Genomic DNA, 15,000 nt, shown 5'->3' on the forward strand with positions numbered 1-15,000 from the left:
ATCATCATCATCGTTTAACGTCCGCTTTCCATGCTAGCATGGGTTGGACGATTTGACTGAGGACTGGTGAAACCGGATGGTAACACCAGGCTCCAGTCTAATTTGGCAGAGTTTCTACAGCTGGATGCCCTTCCTAACGCCAACAAATAATAAATGAGTGTATGCATATATATGTACAGGTATGTGCATACCGACATCCACCTGTATGTATAGGTGCATATCTGGGTACAGGACATTGCAAACAATAGCACAATAATTCATGTTTGTGTATGTCATTGTTTTAACATAGTGTGATAATTGGGAAACAAGCATTCACTGTCTAACAAGCAATGTTGTTCATTTTGAATCTTCTGTGTAAACATATCCCAACTAAAGAGAAGCATTACGGTACTTGGAAAACAGAGGAAGGTTGGCAACAGAAAGGGCACCTATCCAGGGAAAATTTGCCCCATTGAATTCCATGTGACCATGCAAGCATAGGAGAGTAGACATAAAAATGATGATGATGATGATGATGATGATGGTGGTGGTGATGGTGGGAGGCAGGGTGATATGTGTTGGAATTATTATTGTGTTTTTTAATAGTTTGCTATTTGTCTTCTTGCATTTTTCATTGCAGTTTGATTGGTTAAAATATTTAACAGAGACATTTAGTGCAGCCAACATCACCCTCACCACTGAACAGCCTGTTGTTGTTTATGCCTTGGATTTTCTAACAAATCTTGTTCAGATCTTAAAAGTAACTCCCAAAAAGTAAGTCACTGAAATTGTTTCAAAGGAAAAAACAACAAACAATGTTGCCATTAATAAGCTAAATTTGATGACCAGTAGTGTTATGATTATAGGAGAAATGTTGATTATCAGGTCAGCAGAATGTAGATGTGCAGGCTAAAGTTGATAGGTAGAAGGAGGGAATTTCGGTGGGAATATTAGTCCTGAGGTGGAAGGATTGGATAAAGTGTTTACCATATGACTAGTTCCCTAAAAACCGATGACATCAAAATGTTTGTATTTGAATATAATTCTCAGCCGAGATCTCATTATTATAATAAGGGTAGGTTGGACAGCAAGCAGGCAGAATTATTAACATGCTGAACGAAATTCTTTTTCCAGCTTTTTACATTCGGAGTTCAAATTCTGCCCAGGTTGGCTTTGCCTTTCATCCTCTCAGAGTTGATAAAGTAAGTACCAGCTGAGCACTGAGGATTAATGTAATCAACACATCTTCCTCTCCTTAAATTGCTGGCCTTGTGCCAAGATTTGAAACAATTATAATAGCTGTAGGTGTAGTTGTGTTGTTAAGAAGTTAATTTTCTGACCTTGTGGGTCTCAGATTCAGCCTCACTGCACAGCACTTTGGGTAAGCGTCTTCTGTTATAGGCCCAAGCTGACCAAACCCTTGTGAGTGTATTTTGTAGATGGAAACTGAAAGAAGTCTGCTGTATAAGTATGTATGTGTGTATATATGTGCACATTTGTGTGTCCATTTACATTTGTGCTTCTCAGACATCATAAGATGTAAGTGATGATGTTGTCAGTTCTCTTGTCAGCAAATCATCTGCTAACTTTGTGTCTCTGAAAACGTGGAATAAAAGATCCTTTACTTGAAAACAGATAAGGCTTAGGGACAGGAAAAGCATCCGGCTAAAAGAATATTATTGCAATAATATATTCATCTTACGCATGCTAGCATGGAAAATCAGAAGTAAAAACAAATGAAATAAATGATAAAACCTCCATCATAGTACTTATATATGACGAGCTTCTACACAATTTCTATCTAGAAAATTCAGTTACAAAGTATTGGGTGGCCTGGGGTTATAATAGAAGACATTTACCCAAGGTGCTGTGTCGTGGGACTGAACCTGAAATCATGAGGCTGCAAAGTGAGCTTCTTGACCTGCACCAGTATTGTAAAACTTAAGCAAATAATTTACTGTCTTTTTTTAAAATCTTTTCCATATTAGTGATTGTGGTGACATTAGAGTTTAATATTGGGTTTCAACTTTAATGACTTTCTTTTTTTCGCTTGTTGAGTCTGGAGGAATACCTCAATAATATATTTATCTAGCCTATTGTAAAACATATGTAAAATGATCAAACAATATTTTCACACCATAAATGTATTTCCACTTATGTAAATATATTTCCACTAATGTGAATATATTTCCACTACCATAACTATATCTCCATAAAAAAGTGGTTGGCATTACAAAGGGCATCCAGCCATAGAAACCATGCCAAAGCTGACATTAGAGCTCATTGCAACCTTATGGCTTGTCAGACCTATCAAATCATCTAATCCATGCCAGTATGGAAAGTGGACATTGAATGATGATGATGATATATACATATCCACTACCTTGAATATAATTTCCATAAATCATCAACATATTTCCACAATCCTACATATATTTCTCCCATCATAATCTTTTTCCCCACTACCTTAAGTACATTTCTACAGTCATAAATATATTTTCACAACCATAAACGTATTTCCACAACCAGACACTTATTTCCACCACTATAAATTACTTTCCTCTACCTTAAATATATTTCCACTGCTTTAAATATATTTCTACTACCATAAATATATTTCCACTTCCATAAACACATTTCCACTCAGCATTGACTTTGATTTGTATAATTGATAAATAGAACCAGAACCTGTTTCCTGAAAGACATATTCATTTCTTTATCAATTTGTATTTCTGTTTCTGCAGGACTCTGGCTAACTATCTGGTATGGAGAATTATTATGAATCGGGTTAATAATTTACCCAAAAAGTACAGGGACATGAAGAAGGATTACCATGAGGTAAACTTGGACTGCATTTTAACTTATGTACATTTATTAAGGACTCTTTTTCATATTTTTTAAAGAATGATTTAGTAATAAAGGGATGCACTGTACTTGTGACTTTTGCATAACTACTCTCTTTGGTGAGATTACGGTAGGGTAAACTTAATTACAAATATCTATTAAAAAGTTTCCTGGTTTGGGTGTGAATTTGATTTTTAATAAGTTTATCACAAAAGGAAGGGCAACCTAAGGCTGTGTATGTGTTTGTGTGTGCACACATGCATGTGTGTATGTGTATGTGCATGCACATGTATGTTTGTCTCTATGTGTTGTACATGTGTGCATGGGTGTGTTGTATGTGTGTCGTGTGTATGTATATATATATATGTTATATGTACATGTGTGTTGTATGTTATATGTACATGTGTGTTGTATGCATGAGTGTCTTGTCTTGTCTTGTCTATGTATGAGTTATATGCAAATCTTGATATTCTTGTATTGCACTGTTTAAAAACCATAAATGTCTCATTACTTTAGAAATAACTAGAAGTACTGTGCATGGGCTGGGGCTAAATAACTCCCATTTCTGTCAATTTTTCAAAGGATTATTTTAATGGATTATCCTATTCCTATTTTCTTTTGTGGTTTATCTAAAACAGAGAATCTTTGGTCAGCAAAGTGAGACACCAAGATGGCGGGAATGTGCAACATTTGTGGCAGACAACCTGGGAAATGCTATTGGACGGCTCTTTATCGCAAATTACTTTGACGAAGAAGCTAAGAAAAGCGTGAGTAAAGCAATTTTAGTCAATCATTATCATTTTACCATCCATTTTTCCATGTTTTCCTGGGTTAGATGTAATTTGTTGAGGCATATTTTCTATGGCTAGATGCCCTTTCTGTCACCAACCTTTACCTGTTTCTGATCAAGGTAATATTTTCTCACAACTACAGATATTTTTTACTTTAGACTGGAAATGAACTACCTCACATGTATGATGATAATGTTCATTTTCAACTATGACATGATGTCCATACAATGTTACACACAAAACACAAACACACATATATAATGCATTAAGTATGATACACAGATGGCTATTTTCATGATACTGTGTCTGTTGCACATAATGATTTTTATTCAGCTGGCTGGCTAATTACAACATCAGTGATTCTTCAATCACTGTTTTCCTATATCAGTGATAATGAATTTTGTCTTAGCATGCTACTGACATTGAGTGTATGCTACTGACAAAACCCAAAGATGTGGAAATACACACCTAGCATTCTCACCATTGCTGTTGGACAATTTTTCTCTCTTACTGATATATTTGAGTTATTTAACACAGCACATCCATAAGAGATATTATCACTGAATGAATATCACAATAAATTTGTCTTTTCATAGTGTATTTCTGTTAAGTATGATGCACATATGGCTATTTTAATCTAATACTGCTTCTGTTGCATATAATGGATAAATAATTAACTTTCTTGTTTGTTATCAGAACCAGAATCTATCTGTATGTTTTAACCAAACAGTCAAAAGCACTCTTTTTTAAATTCTGATTTGAATTTCTAAATATTTTGGTAGGCCAAAGAAATGATCCAGAACATCCGAGAAGCTTTTAATGAACTTCTACATGAGGTAGAATGGATGGACAGCAGTACGATAGAAGTGGCACAAGAGAAGGTCAGTAAAACTTACCTCTTGCTGTTTAGCCCCATGGATATCACTGGTACCAGCAGTCCAATGATCAAAGATGTCCCAGTTGAGACAGTCCCATTTTTTTTTCTCCAGGCTAAGTGCACTCAAAGCAATATATCCATCACTTCCTATTTCTCTAGAATAGTATGATGTGATGTGAGAGAAGAAAAAAATTGGTTGTTACAGCAGTGTACTGGCTCTTATGTTGACTGATGGAGTAAACTTATATTCAAAGCTGTTCCAGCCATGACCATCCTTTTATTTTCTGCATATTTTCTACACTGTCCTGTGTGTCCTCCTTTAAAATAGAAAGTGTGATTTGATTGTTATTTCTTGTTGGCTGAGCAACCACACAGGAGTTCCCTAGTCAGTTGGTTTTGTCCAGCCTGTGACTATTTTGTGTGTTTGGATATAACCGGTGGGATGATGGGGTATGGGGGTGGTCTGTCCAGTTGTTACAAGTAACATTGATTTATCATTAGTGGAACACTTCTGCTCCAGAATGATGTTGAAATTACTGAAGTATTTTTATTTAGATTATATAATGAGGCAATGGCTTGCCAGAATTGATAGAACATCAGACAAAATGCCTTGTGCTATTTAGTTACAGCTCTCTATGTACTGATTTCAAATTTTGTCAAGATTATTTTTGCCTTTATTTTTCTGGGGCCAATAGACTAAAGAACTGCATCTGATTGCATAAAAGACACATGGGTACATTTGCTGTACCCCAGTTTCAGCAGGGAATATTGAGGAGAAATGTTTTCAGAGCATTAAAACATGGAATATTTAAAGCAATCTAACAGTTCATTACAAAACCTTAGAACAGTGCCTTAGCTTATCATCATCACTATCATCGTTTAACCTATGCCGGCATGGGTTGGATGGTTTAACAGGAGCTGACCAAGCAGGGGCCTGTACCATGCTTCTGTGTCTGTTTTGGCATGGTTTTTACTGCTGGATGCCGTCTTTAACACCAGTCACTCCACAGAGTGGGCTGAGTGCTTTTTACGTGGCACCAGCATAGGCAAGGTCAGTTTTGACATGATTTTTACAGCTGGATGCCAACCACTTTATGGTGTGGGCTGGGTACTTTTTAAATGGTTCCTGCACTGGAACTTATGTTTAAGTAAAAATTATTGTTATGGAGTCAGGTTAGATAGAAGAGAAGTTAGCTTCTAGAAGTGAGCATCAGAGACAAAATTAGCCAATGGGAGACCTGAATTCACATAAAGGATTCAGAGTGATTATTTTTTGAGAGAAAAAGTATGTCTTATATGCCATCTAATATGGTATCTGTAGTTACTGTTTAGCCCCAGGGCAATACTAATAGATGAGACCAATGAATCAAAGGTATTCCAGCCATGACTGTCCTGCCATTTTAAGAGCATTGAGGACCACATTATTTGATGTGTCCTTTCATTATTTAAGATATCAGGGTGTGATCTGAGGGTATTTAGCTACTATTTCTTGCATGATGAAAAACAACATAAAGGCTCCTTCATTAGCTTGAATAAAGTGCTGAGAGTGATTAAAGCCAACAGCTCTCTACCACCCATCATTTTGTACTTTGTGCTGATGCTACAGTTCGTTATTATGCTCATTAATTTCAGGCAAATGCCATTGTTGAAAGAATTGGATATCCACCTTACATACTTAATGATACAGTTTTAACGAACATGTACTATCACGTAAGTAATGGCATGTTTTCATTTGTTTCATTTAATTTATGGTTAATTAGCCTAAATTTCAAACCAGTGGTTAATGAGAGGAAGAAGTAATCAAGGGAAAGCTATTCGTCTTTACAGTGTATATTTTCAGTCTCTATCAATAAGCACTTCATCTTTACAGCATGCATTTATACACACACACACACACACACACACACACACACACTTTATCTTTGCAGCATATATTTACAATATAAAGGTGGAGGTGCAATGGCCCAGTGGTTAGGGCAGCGGACTAGTGGTCATAGGATCGTGATTTTGATTCCCACACTGGGTGTTGTGGGTGTTTAGTGAGCAAAAAAACCTGAAACTCCACGAGGCTCTGGCAGGGGGTGATGGTGAACCTTGCTATACTCTTTCACTACAACTTTCTCTCACTCTTTCTTCCTGTTTCTGTTGTGCCTGTAATTCAAAAGGCCAGCCTTGTCACACTCTGTGTCACACTGAATCTCTCCGAGAACTATGTTAAGGGTGCACGTGTCAGTGGAGTGCTCAGCCACTTGCACGTTAATTTCATGAGCAGGCTGTTCCGTTGCTCGGATCAACTGGAACCCTTGTCATAACCGATGGAGTATCACGATGACGACAATATAAATACATGCATGCACACATACATACATATGTACATACCCCACCACACACATAAATCCTCATCTTTTAACGTCCATTTTCCGTGCTGGTATGGGTTGGACGGTTTGACATGGAGCTGGCCAATCCACTTTCCAAGCTGGCCTGGGTTGGATGGTTTGACAATAATGGATCAAAGGAATGAAAGACCATATCTTGCTCCATTGTCTCAGTTTGGGATTGGTTTCTATGGCTGAATGCCCTTCTTAATACCAGCTACTTACAGAGTGTGCTGAGTACAATTTTTTCATGGCACCAGCACTAGAGAGGTTGTTTTTCCCCTCGGCAAGACTAAAGAGTTCTCATAACCATAAATAGTCTTTGTCTAATTCACCAACCACTTTACAGAATGTTCTAGGTACTTTTTACATGCCACTAGTGCAAGTGAGGTCTCTTTGTAATCTACAAGGTGAGATGTTGGTAGAGGTCTCAGTAAGAGAAATTAATGCCCTTATCCACCAACTCATGATGTAATATAAATTCCTGGAAGAAAATATTGAGTTGTCAGATGAATTTGTTCATTTTTTTTTTACCATTTATCCTAATCCTTATTTTTATCTGTTATCTTTTACTTGTTTCAGTCATTAGACTGCGGCCTTACTGGGGTACTACCATGAAGAATTTTTCGTTGAATGAATCAACCCCAGTACTTTTTTTTTCAAGCCTGGTACTTATTCTATCAATCTCTTTTGCTGAACCACATACAGGGACGTAAACATATACCAACACTGGTTGTCAAGCATTGGTGAGAGGCTAACACAGATACAAAGGCGCGCGCATGCACACACACACACACACACACACACACACACACACATACATACATATGTACACAGACAACAGGCTTTCAGTTTCCATCTACCAAATCCACTCACAAGGCTTTGGTCAGCCCTAGGTTGTAGTATGAGACACTTGTCCAAGGTGCCATGCAGTGGGACTGAACCTGGAAACATGTGGTTAGGAAGCAAGCTTCTTACCACACAGCCACACCTATTTTTCTTCATTGTTCACTACTTGCCAGCACTCCACAAGCTTGTCAATATCTTGACATTAGAAATCGCTGGATCTTGACTTGAATTCATTGAACTACGTTTTCAGCTTCACATTTTTGTTCAATGAAACACTTGGCAGACTGTAGGAGATTGATTGCAAAAGATGAAAGCACTACATCAGGAGAATATGGTGGATGCAGTAGAACTTCTCAACCAAGCTATTGAATAATATTTTTGGTCATATCATCAACAGAAAGGCAAGCTTTTTCAAGTTGAAGTGTGCTATGTCACCATGTTGAGTGTTTGGATCTTATCCAAACCAAGTGAATGTGAAAGCAACAGTAGTGAACAGTGCAGAGCTTCATGGATGACCTAGTTCAATTGATCCTCAACGAATTGAATCTGTAGTCTAGAATGCTAAGAATCTGTGAGGTTGAATTTCCCCTCCTTGAAGTGTGAAAACTATTGAAGTGCAGTTCTTTCAGAAATAGCACCGTCTTCATACACATCATTAATGTGTTACGTAGCTTTGAAATATTGACTGAAAGCAAAGAGGAACTCATTTTTCTCTATTTGGCACTCCATCATCATTTGTCTGAAAAGAGGTAAAATTTATTCAAATTTCAAAAATGATGATCAAAAGTTATAGAGGGAGAATGGAATTAAAAAAAACAAAAAAACATTACAACTAAAATACTTTTTGTAGTAATTCAGTTAACATTGAAAAGAAATGAATTTATCTGACAATCCAATATTTTTTGTTAGAAAAGAACTTTTCACATCTTGCTTACAATTTGACACTATTACATTGTAGTTACTTCTTTAGATTGTAGATACTGTTCTTAGATTCTGGCTGTGACCAAGCCAGGCATAAAAGCTACCACTCATGCAAGTTCTTATTTTATTTCTTTTTGATGTACTTTTGTTTCTTGTAAATGTTTAAAATTCTGTTTTATCACCACAGGTCGACTACCAATCAGATTTTTATTTTGAAAATGTACTGACCACTATCAAATGGAATGCTATGATTAACTTAAAACAACTTGGACAACCAGTGGACAATGAAGAGTGAGTGATTCTCTGGTAACTTAATATCTCTATGGCTTAGTAACTATACCAATATTATTATTATTACTTCTACTATAAAAGCTATTACATCATCATCATCTTTTAATGTTCAATTTACTATGCTTTCATAGGTCAGACGGAATTTGTTGAGGTAGATTTTCTTTGGCTGGATACCCCTCCTGTCACCAACCCTCACCTGTTTCCAAGCAAGCTAATATTTCCCATGGCCAGACATGTTTTCCATGACACACTGCAAATGAACATCACTTGTAGTATGATGGTGATGTTTGTTTGCATCAATTATGTGATATCAAGACAAGGGTACACACAAACACACATGTAACAAATTTGTGCCTATTAAATATTAATTTGGTCATCAGAGATTTTATCCTGAGGTTTAATGACTGCAAGTCTCCTCAAATCTTAAAAATCTTTTGTAGGATTCTTCTAGAATACAGGGTGTTTCAATTACAATATCCTTAAGTTAACATTTGGGCATTGTGCTGAGTGCACCAATTACACTGTATAACATGATTTTTGTTCTTGGGTAGCGACTGTTATTTCATATTTGCTTACCCCTAGAAAGTATCGAAAATTACTAATATTGCCTTCAAACTTTGCTTATGTTACATTTATTCAAACCCCAAAGAATCCCTCTCAGCATATGGCTATGATACTCCCTCACTGCTCCTACTCATGATCAGAGTTACACATATCGTCAACCACTAAGGGATATGCTCAACTGGTTAAGGTCAAGCAACTGACAAGCAAATCTGTGGTATTGAGCAGAATATTTACTATAGTGATATTTCTGCTTCAGCAACTCAGTGCTTAATCTGTCTGAAATGTAATGGAAAATAGGTCAGTTGTAAAACATTGATGTTCAGGTCACAAAAGCAAGTTTGAAGGGAATAGTAGTTATTTCCTTTGATTTCTAGATAAGAGAAAATAGGAAATAATACTTACTGACCAAAGACAAAAAAAATTTAAGATTTTTTTTACTGCTGGAGCAATTTTCATCTCTTCATTTCTCTTGGCTAGGTTCTGATATTTCATAGTTTCATATGGGACTGCAAAATCAACGGTCTTCTACTGTTTGTTTTTTCTGTCTTCTTTGATCACACCAAGTCTTCTTGTTTCATTAGCATCATCAGTCTTTATGGAGAGAAACTAACTGAACAACAACAGAATCTTACGAAGGCAGAAATACAGATTGTTGTTGCTGTTGTTTACCTAAGGTCATCCCATTGATATTAAACATTTGGTCAAAGATGTTCCAGCCATGAGCATCTTGTTTTTTATTCAGACATTGTGTATTTGAGACTATGTTATCGAATGTATTCTTCCTAATTGTTGTTTTATCTTGGGTCAATTCTGACCCAGCAGATCTATAACCAAAGGTGTTCCAACTTTGAACATCCTGTCTTTATTCACATAGAGTGTATCTGAGACAACATTATACGATTATCAATATCTGTAGACAATTATCAAACTATTTTTATGCAATTATGATTATTCAATTATGAATCTATTTTTTATGTAATTATCAATGTCTTTATGCATTTATCAACCTTTATAAACTGTGCATTTATCTCTATGCGAATTATCAATCTAAATATATACAATTATAAATAAATCTATTTTATTTCCTTATTACCAGATGGTTAACACCACCAGCTGTTGTCAATGCCTTTTATAGTTCCACAAAGAATGAAATATGTAAGTAAAATTCTCCTTAGCTCTTTGTTATTCATCCTTCTGGTATTGATGTAATAAATACTTCTCATGTACTGGGATCTATTCAATTAACTACACACAGCTTGTGTGGCCTTGTATCATTGTTAAAAATTATCATTATTATTATTGTTATTATTAGTATGGTGTTGAGCTGGCAAAATCATTAGCACACTAGGCAAAATGCTTAATAGCATTTCTTCCTGCTATACATTTTGAGTCCAAATTCTGTGGAGGTTGACTTTGCCATTCATTCTTTTAGGGTTGATAAAATAAGTACCAACTGAGCACTGGGGCCAATGTAATCAACTTCCCCACCCCTCAAAATTAATGGCCTTGTGTGAAAAATTAGAAATAAATATTATCATTACTGTTGGTAGAGGGGCAAGCTGACAGGATTGCTAGCAGCATTTCTATCAGCTCTTTACATTCTGAGTTCAAATCCCACCAAGGTCAATTTTGCATTTCATCCTTTTGTGGGGTCAATAAGGTAAAGTACAAGTCAAATACTGGGGTAGATATTATCAACTAACCACCCCCACTACAATAACTGGCCTTGTGCCAAACTTAAAACAATTATTATTATTATTATTATTATTATTATTATTATTATTATTATTATTATTATTATTATTATTATTATTATAGAGTGGACTATACATATACCTGACAGTAATGGTGGTAGAGTGGTATAAGTGGTGGAGTTGTGAAATACTCGGTAGCATCTGTTTTATTCTTCCATATTCTGAGTTCAAATCACTCTATGGCTGATTACTTGTAAGGGTATTAAAATAAATATCATCATACTTATAAAAGCTGGTGCCCCAGCATGGCCACAGTTCAATGAATGAATCCTGTAAAAGAATAGAAGAAATGAAAAAGATGATTGTAGGGATACAAGGATGATGAGTTATGTATGTATCTACAAGACTATTTCACTATATATTTGTCATTAATAGACTAATTCTTGTGTTGGGTTTGTTTTTCTTTTCTCTCAGTATTCCCTGCTGGCATTCTACAACCACCATTTTACAGTAAAGGCTATCCAAAGTAAGTATATACTGATGGTTTGAGAACTAAATCAACAGTAGATTATTATTTTTTTTCTTCAAACAAGAATTAGGTACATCTTGGAAGATAAGCATAAAAATTGTTAACAAATGTTATATGTTTATGTATGTATGTATGCTAATGTGATATTTTAAAAAATTCATGATATCTTTAGAAATCTGATAACATCTTTATAAATCTATGGTGACATTTAAAAAAAATTTATGGTGATATCTTGGTAAACCTGTTGTAATATCTTTATAAATCTATGGTGATATCTTTCTAACTTTCAGATTTATGAACTATGGTGGAATTGGAATGGTAATTGGTCATGAAATAACCCATGGTTTTGATGACAAAGGTAATCAACTAATCTTATTCAAGATATCTCTAAATAGAGAGCGGTGCATAAATAGAGAGTGTGGTGTGACGGATGATGGATTCAATACCTTACACAGTGTTTTTGATTTTGTCAATCAGAATTTTAAGTTTAAATCTACTAGCATTGACTTTGCCCATCACCACTACTGGGTCAAAGAAATCAGTACCAGTGGGACCAAATAAATTTAAATGTACCCACATCAGTTAATCAAGAACTAGATGGTCAATCATAATAGAATACTCTCTTCCCCAAAATAGTGATTAATACAAAGGTAAATAGCAAAATTGGAAGAGTGTTAGACAAAGTGATGGATGATAGAAATGATAGAGTGTCAGAGAAAATGGTGGTGGATGGCAGAAATTGGTAGACTGTCTGATGTAATCTTTCTTTCTTGGGGAGAATGATCTAATGGGATTTGAGAGTTTTGACTGCTATTTTTAGCATGTCAAGCAACCATGTTGCTGCTTCCCTAGTGGCTTCTAGTAGAAGTTAGTGGGAGATTCACAGACAGACACTTTTTGTTACCATATTTCTGTTGAAATACATGGTCTTTGTTTCAATTAACTTCAAAAAAATTATGAAGAATTTAGTAAAATAATTTTATCATTAAGCTGGTATTTGGAACATAAATTAACATGAAATTTTGATGGAAGGTTTTAATTTGGATCTCTTTAACCTTTTTCTTACCATATTTCTGTTGAAATACACTGCCTTTGTTTCAATTAATTTAATACAAAATGAAGAATTTAGAAAAATAACTGTCATTATTAAACTGGTGTTTGGAACATAAACTAACATAAAAATTTTGATGGGAGATTTTAATTTAGATCACTTTAATCATTTTGTTATAGTATTTCTGTTGAAATGCACAACTTTGTTTCACTTAATTCTGAAAATAATAATGAATTTAAATAATTTTATTATTAGCATCATTAGGATGAGAATAATGATGGTGGTGATGGTGATGATGGTGATGACAGTGTCTTAATTCAGCTCACTTTAAAATAGAAAGTTTGTATCGTAAAAGAATCAGGAAATGGTTCCTGGTGGATTGATATCAAAAGGGTTACTTTCTTGTTTTCAGTTTTCTCTTCTTCTCTTCAGGAAGACAATATGACAAAGATGGTAACCTGAAACAATGGTGGGATGATGTTGTGATTGAACGCTTCAAGAACCAGACTCAATGTATGATAGAACAGTATGGTAATTACTTGGTCCCAGAGGCTAACATGAATGTACGTATAACCTCTACATTTCATAGCTCAATGCCCCCTTTCATAAATTGATAGTTTACAAAGGCCCCACCACATGTTTTGCTAACAAGAAATCTCCAGAAAACTTCACTTTAATCAAACAAAATATATATTCGCTCAGTGATTTATTATCCATAGCTATGTAAGGAAGTGCCAATCTCTAATTGTGGAGGGAACCTATGGGAGAGGTAGACTCAGGAAGACATAAGACAAGGTGGTCTTTAGTTGTTGAGTCTCACAGAGGCAATGACAAGTGACCAAGACTTCTGGCAATTTGCTGTGTTTGAGAAGACACATTAAGCTAAGTGAAATCATGGTCGTCTTCAGTGCCAGTGACACGTAAAAAGCACCCTTGCTGGTGTTATGTAAGATAACATGCAGTACATTCTGTAGAATGATTGACATTAGGAAGGGCATCCAGCTGTAGAAACCAAACCAAAACAGATGACTGGAGCCTGGTGCAGATTTCCAGCTTACCAGCATGGATAACAGATGTTAAATGATGGTGATGATGATGACTTTCTTTATGCTATCCTGTCTAGCAAGTACTTCTTTTTAAACACCCAGAGGTACTGGCATGGCTGTGTGGTTAAGAAGTTCACCTAGAAATCATTTGGTTTCAGGTTCAGTCCCAGTGCACAACACCACACCTTGAGTAAGTGTCTTCTGCTATAGCTCCAGGACGACCAATACTTTGTGAGTGAATTTGGCAGACAGAAACTGGAAGCCCATCTCTCTCTTTCCTTCACATGCACACACACACACACACGTGTATATGTATATGTGTGTGTGTGTATATATATATATATATATATATATATATATATATATATATATATATATATATATATGTATATATATATATATATATATGTATATATATATCTATCTATCAATGTATATATATTTTTGTGTTTGGCCATGAAGAAATATTGCCCCACTTGGACACAGATGGAGAGTTATGGTAGGAAGGGCATCACGAAGTGTATATATATATATATATATACACACACACACACATATATATGAATAGATAGATAGATACATATACATTTATATATAGACATATCTCTCTATATATATTTATATATACATTAATGTATCTATCTCTCTCTCTGCATATATATATATATATATATATATATATATATATACACATACACACACACACTCATACATATGCATACATATTTATATACACCTATGGATGTGCATGCATATACGTGTGTACATGCATGTATGAATGTGTGCACATGTGCATGCTTGTTTACATTTTTAGTCGATGAAATCAGTAAAATATGTTATCCTTTACTTCAAAAAAGAAATAGGAGCTTGTATCAGAAAGGCTAAGCATGGGAAAATGGACTAAAATGAAAGCGTGAGTGTTTGTGTTGAATGCTCAAAATAAGGGGTAGAGAGACAGCCAACAACTGATTAAGGGTCATTGTCTGTGTTTACTTGTCCTGTTTTCCATTTTTTCCCTTGTTGTTTGCGTATTTAACTCGTTTGTTTTCATACTTCATGTTGTTTACATAGTTGGTGAAGTCCTGTACCCATATATGCATATGGAGTGCCTGTGTGGTAAGTAGCTTGCTTACCAACCACATGGTTCCGGGTTCAGTCCCACTGCGTGGCACCTTGGACAAGTGTCTTC

At 35.3% G+C, this 15,000-nt stretch overlaps 1 protein-coding gene across 1 annotated transcript in view; it reads left to right on the forward strand.

Annotated features, from left to right (window-relative positions):
- LOC106877475 (neprilysin-1) overlaps nucleotides 1-15,000 on the forward strand; it is a 117,961-nt gene that overhangs the window by 96,507 nt on the left and 6,454 nt on the right. The window contains exons 9-18 of the mRNA XM_089342861.1: nucleotides 620-753; nucleotides 2,724-2,817; nucleotides 3,462-3,590; nucleotides 4,397-4,495; nucleotides 6,124-6,201; nucleotides 8,824-8,927; nucleotides 10,588-10,646; nucleotides 11,660-11,711; nucleotides 12,005-12,072; nucleotides 13,198-13,328. Of these exons, the coding sequence (XP_089198987.1) occupies nucleotides 620-753; nucleotides 2,724-2,817; nucleotides 3,462-3,590; nucleotides 4,397-4,495; nucleotides 6,124-6,201; nucleotides 8,824-8,927; nucleotides 10,588-10,646; nucleotides 11,660-11,711; nucleotides 12,005-12,072; nucleotides 13,198-13,328 (948 nt within the window). The remainder of the gene's footprint in view (nucleotides 1-619; nucleotides 754-2,723; nucleotides 2,818-3,461; nucleotides 3,591-4,396; nucleotides 4,496-6,123; nucleotides 6,202-8,823; nucleotides 8,928-10,587; nucleotides 10,647-11,659; nucleotides 11,712-12,004; nucleotides 12,073-13,197; nucleotides 13,329-15,000) is intronic.

This window comes from Octopus bimaculoides, chromosome 26, assembly GCF_046866305.1.
Source record: "Octopus bimaculoides isolate indiv1 chromosome 26, ASM4686630v1, whole genome shotgun sequence".
NCBI classification, from domain to species: domain Eukaryota; kingdom Metazoa; phylum Mollusca; class Cephalopoda; order Octopoda; family Octopodidae; genus Octopus; species Octopus bimaculoides.